Source organism: Lactuca serriola, chromosome 6 (genome assembly GCF_051521515.1).
Source record: "Lactuca serriola cultivar US96UC23 chromosome 6, Lser_US96UC23_V15, whole genome shotgun sequence".
Taxonomy (NCBI): Eukaryota; Viridiplantae; Streptophyta; class Magnoliopsida; order Asterales; family Asteraceae; genus Lactuca; species Lactuca serriola.
Window position 1 is genome coordinate 176,402,994 of NC_136413.1, and position 15,133 is coordinate 176,418,126.

At 37.3% G+C, this 15,133-nt stretch overlaps 1 protein-coding gene across 2 annotated transcripts; it reads right to left on the reverse strand.

Annotated features, from left to right (window-relative positions):
• Nucleotides 1–1,899: 1,899 nt before the first annotated feature.
• Nucleotides 1,900–10,791, reverse strand: HAF01 (HAC13 protein (HAC13)). Of its 2 annotated transcripts, XM_079005256.1 has the most exons (21): nucleotides 10,590–10,791; nucleotides 9,814–9,889; nucleotides 9,226–9,332; nucleotides 9,051–9,113; nucleotides 8,842–8,887; nucleotides 8,370–8,725; nucleotides 8,116–8,284; nucleotides 6,987–7,983; nucleotides 6,651–6,853; nucleotides 6,321–6,558; nucleotides 5,916–6,252; nucleotides 5,622–5,831; nucleotides 5,453–5,530; nucleotides 5,177–5,380; nucleotides 4,552–5,095; nucleotides 4,384–4,482; nucleotides 4,112–4,299; nucleotides 3,900–4,031; nucleotides 3,736–3,792; nucleotides 2,551–3,621; nucleotides 1,900–2,459 (listed from the first exon to the last, which is right to left on the reverse strand). In XM_079005256.1, the coding sequence occupies exons 2-21, from the start codon at nucleotides 9,872–9,874 to the stop codon at nucleotides 2,109–2,111; spliced, it is 5,511 nt and encodes a 1,836-aa protein (XP_078861382.1). In that variant the 5' UTR covers nucleotides 9,875–9,889; nucleotides 10,590–10,791; the 3' UTR covers nucleotides 1,900–2,108. The 2 variants fall into 2 exon arrangements, with proteins under 2 accessions (XP_078861382.1, XP_078861381.1); XM_079005255.1 differs by having other exon boundaries at nucleotides 4,384–5,095.
• Between the last annotated feature and the right edge of the window lie 4,342 nt (nucleotides 10,792–15,133).

The window sequence follows — 15,133 nt, forward strand, 5'->3', positions numbered from 1 at the left end:
GTGGTATTTACGAACATTGTTATGATAGTAGTCATGTTTAATTTTTTAAAATTCAACAAAATAATAATTTATGTTCTCCGATTAATCACCGTCTACCCGATTAATCTATTAACCCCAGTCCACCGACTAACTAACGTCGAGTGCTTTTACAACATTGATTTTAACTCATAAATCATTTTAAAAACGTTTTCAATAATATCCTCCAAAATCTTTGAAACTCATAACTCATAGTTCTTCAATTCATTTAAAAGTCTTAAACATTTATGCATCAAAAATAAAGAGAATACAATGCAATATGCAACTACACCCTTCACGTTCATCACATAATCTCATTCATAGTTTCTCGTTTTGATATCATTGAATACTATGACATACTTAGTACATAGCACCCTATGTCACGACTTCTCTCATTTCTCTTAGTCTCGTAATGGGTATGGGTAAGCTATCAAATTATCGGTCCCGTTCAACGCACAAGTGGGGCGTGTCTACAATATCACACTACCATCTTGGGGAATATCTTAATCTTGTTTTCCATTGACTTTGGAGGGACATACAAGTCATTTCCCAATCATACATGAATGCATAAGTATTGATGCCAAAACTCTTCCTAAAACAAATTAAGTCTTTTCTCTTTATCAAACTCCATAAAAATCATTTGCATGCAATGCACAAGTGAATGAGAATATAGGTAACACCTAGCAAGTAATTGTGAAAACTCTTTAACTTAATCTCATTATAAAAACATCAAAATCTTGTTGTTATGGAACATTTATTTGATATTACTCACTGTTAATGAAATCCACGTTATTTACACCTCTTAATCACTACCTATTGTCGATCTTATAAGCTTATATTTAAAATTAGAAGCAATCGGAGGTTGAATGCATCATTTCTCGAAATGTTGCAAAATATTCATAGAAGATTTCACACATAGCGTCTGAAATTGCCTTGGGATTCCACACGGGGCGTGTGGAATTTGCAGGTTTTCATATTGTGCATTTTCTCTAATTTAGGCAATGTACTTTGCATAAATGGCCTCTGGTGGCTACCAAATGACTCATATGGACTAAACAAGGGTTATTAACAACATATGGACTCAATTAAGTCATTTCCTTATGATGACTTAATCATTGAGACCTTTAGAGGTCACATAAGCTTTAGGGATGTTTATGTGAACATCATTATACCAACAAATGTAGAGTACTCGGCTTTTAAGTGCAGCTAGGATCGTTTACACATTAGATGAAGCAAGGGATTCATCCATACCATCGATAAAGTTTGGAAGACCACGATTGATCCTGAAAGGGAATGAATGGAAAAAATAGCATGTCATATCAGTTAAGAGTTCTGAGAATAATTTATTTCGGCTCGGTACAAAACCATCTTTAAATTAGTGAAAGAGAGCAAACTGAAATCAATTTCAAGTTGACAAGGTACAACTAATACATGAACCTGAAGTTTGAATCACCCACTTTCATCATTAGTTGATGGATTGAAAATTCCACCATTAATGGAGCTTGAAGCTTAACATCTCAACCAAGCCTTCATCAAAACCAAATTGGAATTGATTCAATAAAGAGTGGGAGTTATAACATCAAATCATCCATGAATCTAACATCTATCAACAAATTAATCACCAATTTCGGATTTGGGGTTCAACCCAAACCTGGTAAATATGATCTGGTGTGCAAAAAAACAAAGAATTTACTTTACTGCTATGTATACATAAATTCAAGGGGTTACAAAGATAAATGATATATTTATTATAACTGACAAATTATTATGGATCAATCAAAATAAACTTTTTTAAAAATGGTGATTAGTATAAGTTTATTGTAATAACTAATAACTTAAAATCCTAAACTGCCTCCTCCCAAATAAATTAGCAACTACATAAAGTACAAAACATGTAAAAATTATATATCATATATATCCTACCATATATACAAAATTCACCACTAAACAAACCAACCCACCACCAAAAAAAGGAAGTTAAAAAATTCCTGTTTTACCCATAAACCTAAACTACATAACAGGGTAAAAATATACAAATTTTCTACATACATAAAATAAAACCCTAAACATAAATAATGAAAACATAAAATCATTCATTCGTCTATATCCGCTTCCGCTTCACTCAAAACCGCATCATATTCCGATAACAAAAAATCACAAAGCTCCAAGAGCTGATCAGCAAGGGGAGGAATACCCGGATTTCTTCCAATGTTATATTTATGAGCATTGAATGTTATCTGCCACATGTCATGTCTGAACGCATCCCGGCTTTTATACTCCAATCTTCTCACTTTCTCCCGCATTGTTGACAAGTCCATTGGCCGATCTATTATCCGAAGGTAATCCGGCGCTTCCTTTTTAGTCACGGGTTTCAAGAAAAGAAACGACACATTGTTTGCTTTTAGCGTGTCAATTATCTTCTCCAGTATATTCGCCAAACCAACCTATTATGTCATATCACAAAATAAAAAAATAAATAAATAATGATCACGGTTTTTGAAATTAAAGTATAACTAACTGGGTAGGTGAAATTACCTCTCCGCCCCTACGCCGCTTCACGGTCGGGGCATACTCCGCTCCGAACCGCCCGCCTAATTCGACGACGGGTTTACGTTTTGCGGTTCGGTGGTGGTCGCGCTCCGGGACCCGGCGGTCGTCTCGCCTGGGTCGAGGAGTCTCCTCGAGATACTCGTTGTTCCTTGGTTCGAAAAATATGTTCTTTTTTTTCTTTTTTTTCTCACGTTGCCGCCTCTCCTCCTCCCTTTCGCGTTTTATGTCCTCCTCGAACCGCCTAATCTCCGCCACTCTCTCTTGTTCTTCTAGCTTTCTCGCTTGTTGTGCTTGTTGCTGTTGTTGTTCATATAATAGCCTTTGTCTCTCTGCGATTCTTAACGCGTGTTGGTCTTCTTCCCAAATTTGGGAATTATGATTGTGATTATGATGATGATGATCTTTTGATTTATTTGATCGAGGTTGTTTTTGGAAACCGGATAATTCGGTGATTCTTTTGGTTTTTCGAGGCTCGGTTACCGGGCTGACTTCTTGACTTTGACTGACCTGGTCAAAGTCAAAGACTTCTTTCGGGCGTTTGATGACGATTGTTTTCCGGGGTTGCGGTGGTGGTGGAGGATTCCGGTGACTTTCCGGTGGCCGGATTACGAGGGAGGCAGCAGGTTTATGGGATTCCGGTTGGATGTCTTCGCTTTTTGTTTTGTTGGAGAATATGATTTTGTTGACTTTGATTGAAGATTTGTTGACTGTTTCGGTGTCTGAGGTTACGGGTTTGTCGGAGATTTGTGAGGTGCTGGGAGTGGGTTTTTCGGGGATTTTGTTGCTGTTTGCGGGCCCGCATTTGACTTTGAGGACTTTGGCTTTTAAAGAGGTTTTTTCCTCCTCTTGTGGAGGTTGAGGTTCGATGACTGCAAGTTTTGACCCGCTTTTTTGTATCATCTTTTTTATGGTGTTTTTTGGTTGGGATTTGGTGATTGAGTCTAAACCTAAACCCGTGGATTTTGTGGGCCCTTTTTCGGGATCTTTGCTTTCGATTTGAATGTTGGAGTTTTCTCTGTACTTGGGGCAGTGTTTGTTGGTTTTCATGTGACCAAACTGACGAATCAAATCATAAAATCATCACATCAGAAAACACATATGTAGAGCATATTCGACCTTTTTGTATTTATGTCAAAAAAAGAAAAAGGGATAACATTTGTAAGATCATACCTGACCACAAGCTCCACATGCAAAACTCTCTCTTGCATTTTTCTTTGTATTTCCAACCTACAAAAGAATAATAGATCAAGCAATGATTTATTGAATGAAATTATGTTAAAACCTCATCTTGTTTTTTGTGTCAATAAAGAGAAAAAAGCAACCAACTTACTAACCTTCATAATATTCATTCCATCATTCAAAATTCTAAGCTTCTTATTCAGCAAACCACCAACTTGTTCAAGATCATCCTTCTTTTTGGGTTTCATCTTTCCAGAAAAGTTCTTCCTGTAAGGAAACATTTCATCCTGCCACCCCACCACATGAACATCAATCAATCAATAAAACTATATAAAATAAGGGTCCCACATGATGAATACAGACATACATCTTTTAATGACTTGACAGCATTATCATTTATAGAAAAGGATCCATCAGGTCGTGTAACACCAGACATAGTTTTCACAGGTGTGTTGAGTCCCTTCAACCTCTCCTTATTTTTCAAATTATGATTCGACATAGGAGTTGCTCCTGTATCTTTCACTTTTTTCTTCTTCCGATCCGCCTCGTCATCTCCTAAATCATAAATAAAAATGGAAATTTTAAAGATAAAAAGTAAAAATCAACATAACAATAAAATTGACAGTTGATAGTTGATACCATCCATGAGCATTCTACATAACTCAGCAGCTTCAGCAGCTTCATCTTCATTTTCCACATCAGCTTGAGCTTGCGAAGGCATGCGTCTCATTTTAAGACCTTTAACACCAGCCACCAAGTTATTAGAATCATAATTATTATTATTATTATTATTATTATCATCTTCACCATCATCACATTCTTCAGCATCTAGAAGGTTCTCAAGATCCCCTGCAAACGAATCAAGGTCACTATGTGCTTCAATGTCGCTTTCGTTTTCTTCACCATCAACAGCAGAAAGGTTTTGAACTTGTCTATCCCAAATCTCCTGGCATTTTTCTCGTGTTTGTTGTTGAAGCTGCAAGAAAGACATCCTTTGACCACGTGCATATTTGCTTATGGTTGTGGGGTCCACTTTTACTCCTGATGCAGCTTGTTCACTAGAAAGCTTCCGGATCATTGCAATCCGATGCCATCTTGTAAGTTTTGCAATCTGTTCTTCTGGAACATTGAATTTAATAAGCACCTCGCGTGCAGCATCCATGCTTAATCTACGAAGATCAGCATCAGTTCCAGTGACTGTAGATCCTCCTCTGTTTATAGCAACTTTTTTCTTTGCAATGGCATTTGAAACTGGAGCCTTGGGAGCAGTTCGAACATAACTAAATCCTAATCCTCTACCAGATGGATCACCAACACCAGTAATCTCCAATCTCTCGATGTTTCCTCTATCCTGAACAACAATATTTAAGACTTCATATCCAGGTAAGTATTAAGATAAGTCCATGTTTGTTTTTAGTTTTTATTATATTACCTGATTTGTACAAGCAACAAAGTTGCTGCTTAAATTCCAGGGGGTTATTTGTAATTCTCTCTCGATGTGGGAAGCAGCAGCTAAAGCAATTGCTTCATCAGGGAGCTGATTCATTGCAGAGGAGAGACCAGATGGATGAGTCATGCTGATTCCTAAACGTTTCAGTCTGTACATTCCAGCTAACATGCTTTCAAAAGCACACACCTAACACACAAAAAAAAAAATAAGACAAAAAGGAAGATAAAGATTAAAGAAAAGTAAAAAGTAAAAACATACATTTTCTGGTGTCACCATTCTTCTAAGCTCTTCCTCTAATGGAATACGGAAATTTCGCTTCATAACCCATGAGCCCCTCTGGTGATTGGTTCAATAAATATAAAAACAAACTGTTAAAATATTGGTATTATGGGTAATAAAAAAGTAAAGTAAGAGTGTAAAAATTTACCTGAAAATCACAGAATAACTTTAACCTCTTTCTTAAAGAAACTTCAGCTACATTTGCAAACTGTGCAGATAACTCATTGGCACGAATGGCAGGTGTCAAGCCACGTTTTTGAAGAGCACGAAACTCACGATACATGAACACCAGAAGCCTATTCATATTATACATCTGAACACCTTTTGATACAGGGGACATCACCTCCATGTGAGGCTCCTATTTACATTACACATATTTTAAATTAATAAAGATAAAGATAAAGATGGAAAAAAAAAAACAAAGGAAAGATATAGGTCAAACCTGTTGACCAACAACGTAAATCCGGTCAATGCGTCTTAACGAGAGCTTTCCCTTTGGAGAGCGAATGAGTAAATAGTCAGTGGATGAGAGTTTATGTGGATAAATTGGAGCTCTGTACATATTTGTTTCAAGACATGATTGAGTTGAACCAGGTTTTATATCTCCTAAAAAAGGGGATTTATCAGCTGGATCGAGTGTAAGAATGTTCCCAAAATTGTTGGGAACACTACGCAATTGGGTGGCTGTTTGATCACCAGGACTTGATTTTTGGTAATAAGTGCATAATCGAGCACCCATTCCAGGATTCCCAAGGAGTAAAGGCCTTTCCTCACAATACCTGATACAAAAAACATTAGAAATGTCTGAAACTAAAAATAATGCATATGATCTTGAAAGAATACTTACTCCATTAGAAAAGAATGACCATCTCTAGCTGAAAGATCTGATTTCTTTTTAAAAGATCCAGGAGGGCGTAAGGACTTGTTGTCACTAGGAAGTTTTTGAGCCCTTGGTAATAAATGTATTCTTGTACGAACAAGATGCAGCAAAGAATTTGGTCTAACATCTTGTTCAGCAAGAGATTTTTCATCTTCAAGCTCCTTTCCAGAGTATATAATTTTCACAGCTTCACTTGGTTTAAAATCTACCAAAAACAAAGGAGAATTCTGTAAAAAAATTTAACTTCAACAGAAACTGTGGTAATATTATTATTAGTCCAAAAAAAAAAAGACCAACCAAGCTTCTTGGTAGCTTTTCCTTTGAGAGATGAAATAGTCTCCTCAGCATCTACATGAAGCTTGCTCCCTTTCCCTCCCAAGCTTTTCAATACAATTTTCATTGACCCTTTTGTAAGAAGCTTTCCTTGTTCTTTAAGTGCCACCACATTTTCATGAGGATACCATAAAGCTTTTGGCCTATGAAAATAGGCTATATCTTTACTGCAAATACATTAAAAGAAAAATGAGTGAGTTGACAACATATATATATATATATATATATATATATATATATATATATATATATATATATACAGAGTAAAAGAAAAATGAGACTAGAGATTTTTGTGGTTACTTGCTAAGTTTGGCTTTCATTGTCTGTAGCTTGAGAGCAGGTATTGAATGCAAGACTTTAACACCATGTGATGTGCGTTTCTTGGAATGTGATTTCAACTGTTGGGAAGATTTCCTGTTGGAATAGAATTTGTCATTAGCTATATTAAATCTCCCACCTCCATAACCATGTAATAGCTCCAATGAGTCTGGTGCTGACTCAGCAGACCGAGTTGTGATCATGGCTCCAGCATGAAGCTGAAGATCATCTCCATCTTTGTTATCCAAAATTTCAAAAAGCATCTGTTCATCTTGAAGATCAAGAAGTAATTTTGGCTTTGTAACAGATTGATTCGGGTCCCACACTATTCGATCCATCCAAGATCCATCAAGAACATCTTTATTGCGTAAAGTGAGTTTGTTGAATCGTTTAATGGTGTCGCTTTCAACTGTTGTATCTTTTTTAGCATCATTTGTTTCCAATCGTGATTCTAATCTCAAAAGTTGGGGATGATATATGGTTTCTTCAGATGAACTGTAGGATTTTGGAGATTTTCTTGAACCGAATGGCTCTACAGAATGACAAAAATACCCTTGATCTTCCTCGTCTGATTTCGACTCAACCCGTGTCTTGGACTTCAATAATGAGTCGGATTCAGGTCCAGAAATCTCACTTCCACCAGAAGTTTCACTTACAGCTGGAGAATTATCAAAAATTATTCTATTTTCCCAGTCTTGTTGATCAAGAGGGAAATAATCATCACTGAAGAGTTTGTTACTGGATGGGATAACATCATGACAATAGTCTTTCCTTTGATCATCAACTTCTGAAGCCACTGTTGTATCTTCATCAACAATCCCAGATTTTGGAAGGTCTAATTTATCCTCATGTGATGTTGATAAATCATCTTGAAATACATGTGTGTGTCTCATGTAAGGAAAACCTTTTAAAGAGCCCTTTAAAAACGCCTCTTCATCTTCCTCCACAATATCAGATACATCCATGGACTTGTATTTTTCTGCAATATATTTACACAAAATGTTAACATAGCAACAGGTTAACAACATACAAAATATCTCACATAGTAAAGCATACTTGTGTTTTAGGTACAAATGATTTCTTTAAATTTTTGATATAATGAAATGAATACCTTTTGGAACAGAAAACCATTGTTCCCTCTTTACAGCTTTCTTTAAAGGCTCATGAATAGCAAATATTTCTGAAAATCGTAAGATCACATTTCCATCTTCTACACAGAGAACAGGAAGTGGTGTTGAACTTTTAGCTTCAACTGGCTCTTCCAACATATCTGTGTCCTCCTGAAAACAGAAGTTATATCAAATGTATCTTTAATTCTTTATATAAATGATGTCTTTAAATAATGAACACAATAAATGTAATAACCTTTTGAGGCTCCATAACATCAGGATCTGAGTTTTCTATTTCAACTGCAGGACTACCATCCTCTGGAGAGCATTTTTCTTGAGGAACCACTGGTAATGAAGGGCTTTGAACTTGGTCAACTTGGTCAACATTATCCACACGATCAAGTTCTTTCTGTAATTCTTCCTCTTCTTCATCTTCATCATAATTTTCATCATCAAACAATGAAGATGAGGCAACAGGTGGCACAGTTGTAGAAACATAATCAGATTTTGGTAATAGATAGTCCTCCTCAGTCAATGCTTGGACTTCTGGTCCCTCATACTGTTCATCAATATCTTCATAATCAACTGCATTTTCAGCCTTCAGATCATAATCTGTTTGGATGTAGCACAAGAGGTGGGATTAGAAAATTATCAGCTATAATGTCCACGTAATCAACCATTATCCTATAACTCCAAAGTCATAAATTCATTGACAAAAACAATGATACCTTGTTCAGCAACATCAGCAGATGTTTGTGAAGTTTTTACTGACAGCTGAGTAATGAGATAGTAAAAGAACAAAGAGTTAGATCTAGATACTAAAATTGTGAAAAAGTTCTTATCAGTTATCATACCAAAACAGAGTACATGGAAATGTGTAATGAGTAATAAACTAATAATAAACACAAGTTGAAGGAAGAAGAAAGCAGTTGTATACATGGATATCTGTTAGTGATGAACCAAGCTTGTCAGCTAGTGCAGCAAGATGCTCCTTTGCATCCTGAGAAACAAAACCATGGTTTTAGTATCCAAGTTGATATAAATATATTTAAAGATATAAACACCTATAAAAAAAGAAGAAGAAGAAGAAGAAGAAGAAGAAGAATAGATACCTCATCAAGGTAATCAATATCAAGATCACCAGCCCCATCGATATTTCCAAACATGAATTCCAAAAGACGATTGCCATCACGAGCATCTTCATATTCATCATCATCATCTGCCAATTAAAATTTTAGAATTCTAAATAGCATACAAGGCAAGTCACTGAATTCAAGGGGTTAAATGTGGAATCCAAATTAGCATACAAGGATGGCAATCAGAATCAGGATTCAAAAGCACATGTGTATCATCAAAAACAATTTTATATTCTAAATTCTAAAAAACTACTGTTTTTACTGCACTTGTTTAGATGGGCTGACAATTGAACTCATATGAAGTTGCTAAACAGTGCAACAATTAAAGGTTATCCACTATCCAAAATGTCATGCTTATGATAGTCTCTTTAATTGTCTACATTTGTCGCGTGTTACATATTTACAATGTTATATTGTTATTCACAACACTTGATTGTAATCAATAGTGGTAATTTATGCTTATTATGCCTTTCAAAGCAAACTAACACATGTTCTTTCCAAAATTGTTTGAATAAATTTGTGATAGGCATTGATGCTGAAGAGTTGAGTTTCAATATTAAATACCTTCATCACGGTCATCAGTGCCCCTACCATCTTGAGAAGTATTCCCAGCATCAGAATCCATTATATGTAATGAAGTCTGCCACATGAGAAAGATGTATTTAGCACAATATGAATATGGTTTGTCTTGGAAGAGCAAAATGTCTTCTTAACCAAAGCCATGAGGGAATAAATCATCCGCCCTCAAAGGATTAGGTTCAAAAAAGAATTTTTCTGGTGAAACCTATCACTTCTGAAACAAATCATTGACAGGAATTCACTTGAAGCATCAATGAGAAGCAACCAAAATATGCTAATTCCAAAGTATTACCAGTCAAAGAGATAACTTTTCTATTTTCCAGCAAAATTTTAAGAAATATATGCAGGAGATATGAAAACCCCAAAAAGAAAAGACACATAACTTGGAATTCGAAAACTATCTGAATTGAATTCAAAGACCAATGTGAGCTCATTTTTTGTAGGAATAGGAGTAGCAACTACAAGTATAAGTTAAATTCTCTTTACCGGTGTACTGGAATCATTCACCATTCATAGTCCATAACAAAGAGACCAAAACCCTAACTTATCAGCGAAAATAGGTAGAAAGAATTAAAAGAGCCGGAAATATCGAAGAGGTAGAAAATAAAGCAAACTGAAACCCTAATTCGCTTACATACGAAGAAATTGTTCAACAACGAGTGCAATTGTCCGACAAAACGAATATGAATCGATATAAATACCTAACCGTGTGAAAAACAATCACAACAATACTTGATTGATAGTAGAAAATTGCAAAGCACCTGAGCCACCAAACTGGGTGTCGAAATAGATCGATGAAAATGTCAGATCGATTAATGATTGCGTAATTCCGATGCTGAATTCAGAACACTCATGCTCTAAAACGCATTACGTAATTCAACTTCGCCGGTAGGATAATCGAACACAGGAGCAGTGAGAAGCAGGAGGAGGAGGATCGAAGGCAGGGAAGGAAGAAAGACCAACAGAGTCTCTGTAAAAGGCGAGAAATTATAATGTTATTTCAGGGGCAATTTCGTCAAATCAAACATTAGCCGACTTTATGCATTTTTAGTTAAGTACAAAACGGTTTAATTTTAGGGTAAAAGTAAAAGTAAAAGTACAGACGTGTTGAGGATGGCCGGAAAAGATGATTGTGAAGGGTGGTGAGAGGGGGAAGACGGTGGTGGAGAGGAAGAGATACGTCGGTGAACGGCGAGTGTGGGCCACCAACGGCCGCAGGGGGGAGATGTTTAAATATTTTTTTTAATTTCTAGAATTATGATATTGATGTAAATCAAAAGCATAGGTTAAAAGTAAAATGTATATGACCGATGTGGGATAAGTAGCCATTGCAAGTTCTTTGGTAAGGTGGATGAAATCAAAAGGGTTTTGAAGGAAATGGTGGAAGATGGATTTGATCCTGTTAGTTTGACTTTTAGCTACCTTCTTGAGGGCTTAGGGAGATCTGGTAGAATCAATGATGCCATTGACATGTTCATGAAATTGAAAGAGAAGAGAAGATGTGTAGATTCTGGTTATGAGATTTTCAAGATTTGGGAAATGTGGTATGCTTTTGAAGATATGGGATGAGATGGAAGAAGAAAGTGGTTGTTTTTGTGATGTGGAAGTTTATGAGTACATCATCAATGGATTTTGCAACAATGATGAACTTGAAAATGTTGTGATAGTTATGGAGGAGTGTTTGAAGAAAGGGTTTTGTCCTAGTAGGGTTATGTGTGCTAAGTTGAGTAACAAACTAATTGCTTCAAAGAAAGTAGAAATGGCTTATAAACTGTTTATAAAGAAGGTTGTAACGACCGAAAAATACAACCAATTTTAATTTTTTTCAAAACAGCTCGATTTCATTAAAATCTTTACAAAAAGGTTTTCAATACAAAACATTTAACGTGTTCCCAAAATCACATCACTATAAAATCATGAGGAACGGTACGATCACGTCTTCGCCTAGCCACGATCTCCTGAAGAACCTGAAAACATAAAACCACAACTGTAAGCCCGAAAGCTTAGTGAGATACCCCCAAAATACCAACCACATATCCGCCCTTCCAGGCCACGACCTTCCGGCCCAAAACATATTGCCTTCCGGCCCATAACATATTGCCTTCCGGCCCATAACATATTGTCTTCCGGCCCATAACAAAACATAACATAACATAGAACAACCATGCATACCGAGTCACACTCCAGTCCAAGCAACCGTGTGCACATAACATATAATCATATAACAGTTCACAGTCAACAAATCGGTCAAACAGATCACATAACATATCATCACCCTAACCAAGATATCGGCCTAGCCGATCACTAGCATAACATCCCCCTACGACTCATCCAACGTACTAGTTACGCACATACGCCTTTCCAGGCCATGACCTTCCGGTCCACATCACAATTCCTTCCGGCCCACAACATGTAATGCCTTCCGGCCCATAACATAATGCCTTCCGGCCCGTAACATAATAATGCCTTCCGGCCCATATCCCGCAATATCATAACAACAGACAACTACCCGGATTTCCATCCGATAGAGGGTCGGCCTTCGTGCCTTAAACCCTATTGATATAGTGAGGATAACTCACCTCGAAATTGCCGACTGAACAGATAACCCAAGCTGTTCCGATCACTGATACGATCTCCACCACCGGACAACCACCAATGCACTGAACTCAAAACAATAATCAACAATTACCAAAATGCCCCTGGAAACCACTGGTCAACCCTTGGTCAAAGACAAGGTCAAAGTCAACCCATGACTGACTCTACTCGCCGAGTCAACCCGATGACTCGCCGAGTCCCCATACTCAGAACTTCCCTCGATCCGCGACCTAACTCGCCGAGTCACCCCGAGACTCGTCGAGTTCAACAACTCTGAGTCCACTCGCACACAACTCACCGAGTCATCCCTTGACTCATCGATTCTCGACTCGACCAGAAAATATTGGGACTCTTCGACAAGACTCGCCGAGTCCAAGAACAGACTCGCCGAGTCTAAGGCTATCTTCAACCTACTCGCCGAGTTGTTCATACAACTCGCCGAGTTCCAGGCCATCTTCATCCAACTCGCCGAGTTGTTCTTCCAACTCGTCGAGTTCCAGCTCATCTTCAAGCAACTCGTCGAGTACACCCATGTGACTCGCCGAGTACCACCGGTCTGAATCCATACAGAAGCATTCCAGACCATGCAATTGATCCAAAACATAGATCTAGCCTCCTACAACTCATCCATCACGTAAAGTGGCAAACTTTACGTGAATCCAAAGAGATCTATGCATTTTGCACATTAGGGCTAAGGTTTGGGACATGATAGCTTCATCCAACACTCAACACAGGGACTTTCATGCATTCCAATTCTTCTCCATTCCAGATCTGAGGTAGCAACCTCAGATCTAACCTCTAAACTCCAATACATCCAAAGATGTGATCTCTAATATCCCCAAAATGATGCATCTAAGAAATAGCAGCTCAAAAACGAGATATTACCTCAAAAGAACGCCCCAACTGCAATGAAACTTGAATCCAAGCAAAGCCCCTTGCTCCAAGCCTCTCCTTCTCTAAGATCTCTTCAATAATCACCTCTCCAAGCTTTAATTTGCTCAACAATGGTGCTTCTCCACGGTTTTAGGGTTTCTGGGACTCAAGGGAGTGATAAAGAGGCTGGTAGGAAAACATAATGTTCCTTATATAGGGCTCAACCCCGAGAATTAGGGTTTTCTCCACTCAGCGCCTACTCGCCGAGTCCACCTCATTGACTCGCCGAGTCGGCTACTTAACACGCGACCAAATCGCGACTCTACTCGCCGAGTCCATCCATGGACTCGTCGAGTCACTCCTTCCCAATTTACTCTTTTAGCCCTTCCACTCTACTCTTGATATTTCGGGATGTTACAAAGGCACTGTGATTGAAAATGGATTAAGAAAAAGAAAACTTGATATAAGGCTTTGGACATGAGGGTGGGTAATTTCATCAAAATTTTACATCTTATCTTATTTACATACACTATTGGTTTAACAACAAATCTTAGATCTGCATGTTTTGAGTATTTTTCTTGTCTTGAACACCAACAAGAAGATTTAGATCACATACATTTAATTTTTATTATCATTTTCTGGTTTTTGGTAAAGTAATTTGCATTTCAATTGTAGATCAAAGTTACATACATTTTTGTAATGTGACCAAAATGGGACGAAATAGTTTTTGCAACATTACATTACTTTATATTATTTTGTGAAAGTATGAAGAATTTTCATGAAATATAAATGTATAATTTTGCAATTTGTTTTTTTCGAAAATTTATGTTATATTCCAAAATAAATAGCAAATTGAACGTGGGGAAAAACAAAACCCGTTAAGGTTGCACCTTATACAACCATCGTTGGGTTCATTGTGGTGGTGATGACATGGACCTTTCACCGCACCAAAAACACCACACCGGTATGAGACACCACACTCTCTCCTCTTTTTAAACTTCAATCGGCTATGATAATTGAAAATAGTATTATTATTATTATTATTATTATTATTATTATTATTATTATTATTATTAGAGTAAATTACATGGATGGTCCCTGTGGTTAGGGGTAACTTGCATGTTTGGTCCCTAAAAAGATTTTTTAACTCGGACCATCCCCAAGATTTAAATTTATTACCCGCTTAGTCCCTTAAACTTTATTTTGTTGCGTATTTGGTCCTCACTAAACATAAAAAGACAGTTTTACCCTTATCAAATTTATTTTCAGATTTTGTTAATTAGAAAAACATTTTACAAAAAGCCCATGTGGGTCCCACCGACCCAATTATTGTTCTAGTATGGTCAACTGCTCCTCCACTCCTTCGTCCTCTTCACTATCCTCCATCTTTAGCGGCTCCCAATTATTGTTCTAGCATGGAAAGCTCCCATCTTCCTTTACCTTTGTCGGAAAGCTCTCAGTCACCTTCTTACCATTTCACGTCGGACATCAATTTCAACCTAACAACCTCTCCTCCATCAACACCATCACTTTCTTCACCCTCGATCGAGAAGAAGGGGTGATGACGAAGCTTAGGGCTCCACACTGCTGCTCAATCCCTACAGCGGAGGCTGTGTCAGCGACCTACTAGTGCTGCTTGGACCACCGTCGACCTATGGACAAACGGAGCCCTAAAATCACAGGATTACATATATGTCTCCTAACTCTCTTGGTTATTTGGGTATATTAGGATATGAAGCATTTGGTTAATGATTTGTGATTCCTTTTTTCATCAGGTTGGTTATTCAACTTGAAAACTCAAATTTTAGGTATTAGAATGTACACCCATCACCGATGC

Excerpts from the sequence above, each read along its gene's own strand:
- HAF01 (XM_079005255.1), bottom strand. The coding sequence starts at position 9,874 with ATGGATTCTGATGCTGGGAATACTTCTCAAGATGGTAGGGGCACTGAT. Across the intron at positions 7,984-8,115 it reads ATGGTTTTCTGTTCCAAAAG|AAAAATACAAGTCCATGGAT; the intron begins GTATTCATTTCA and ends AATATATTGCAG. Across the intron at positions 4,300-4,383 it reads ATGTAGAATGCTCATGGATG|GAGATGACGAGGCGGATCGG; the intron begins GTATCAACTATC and ends TTTATGATTTAG.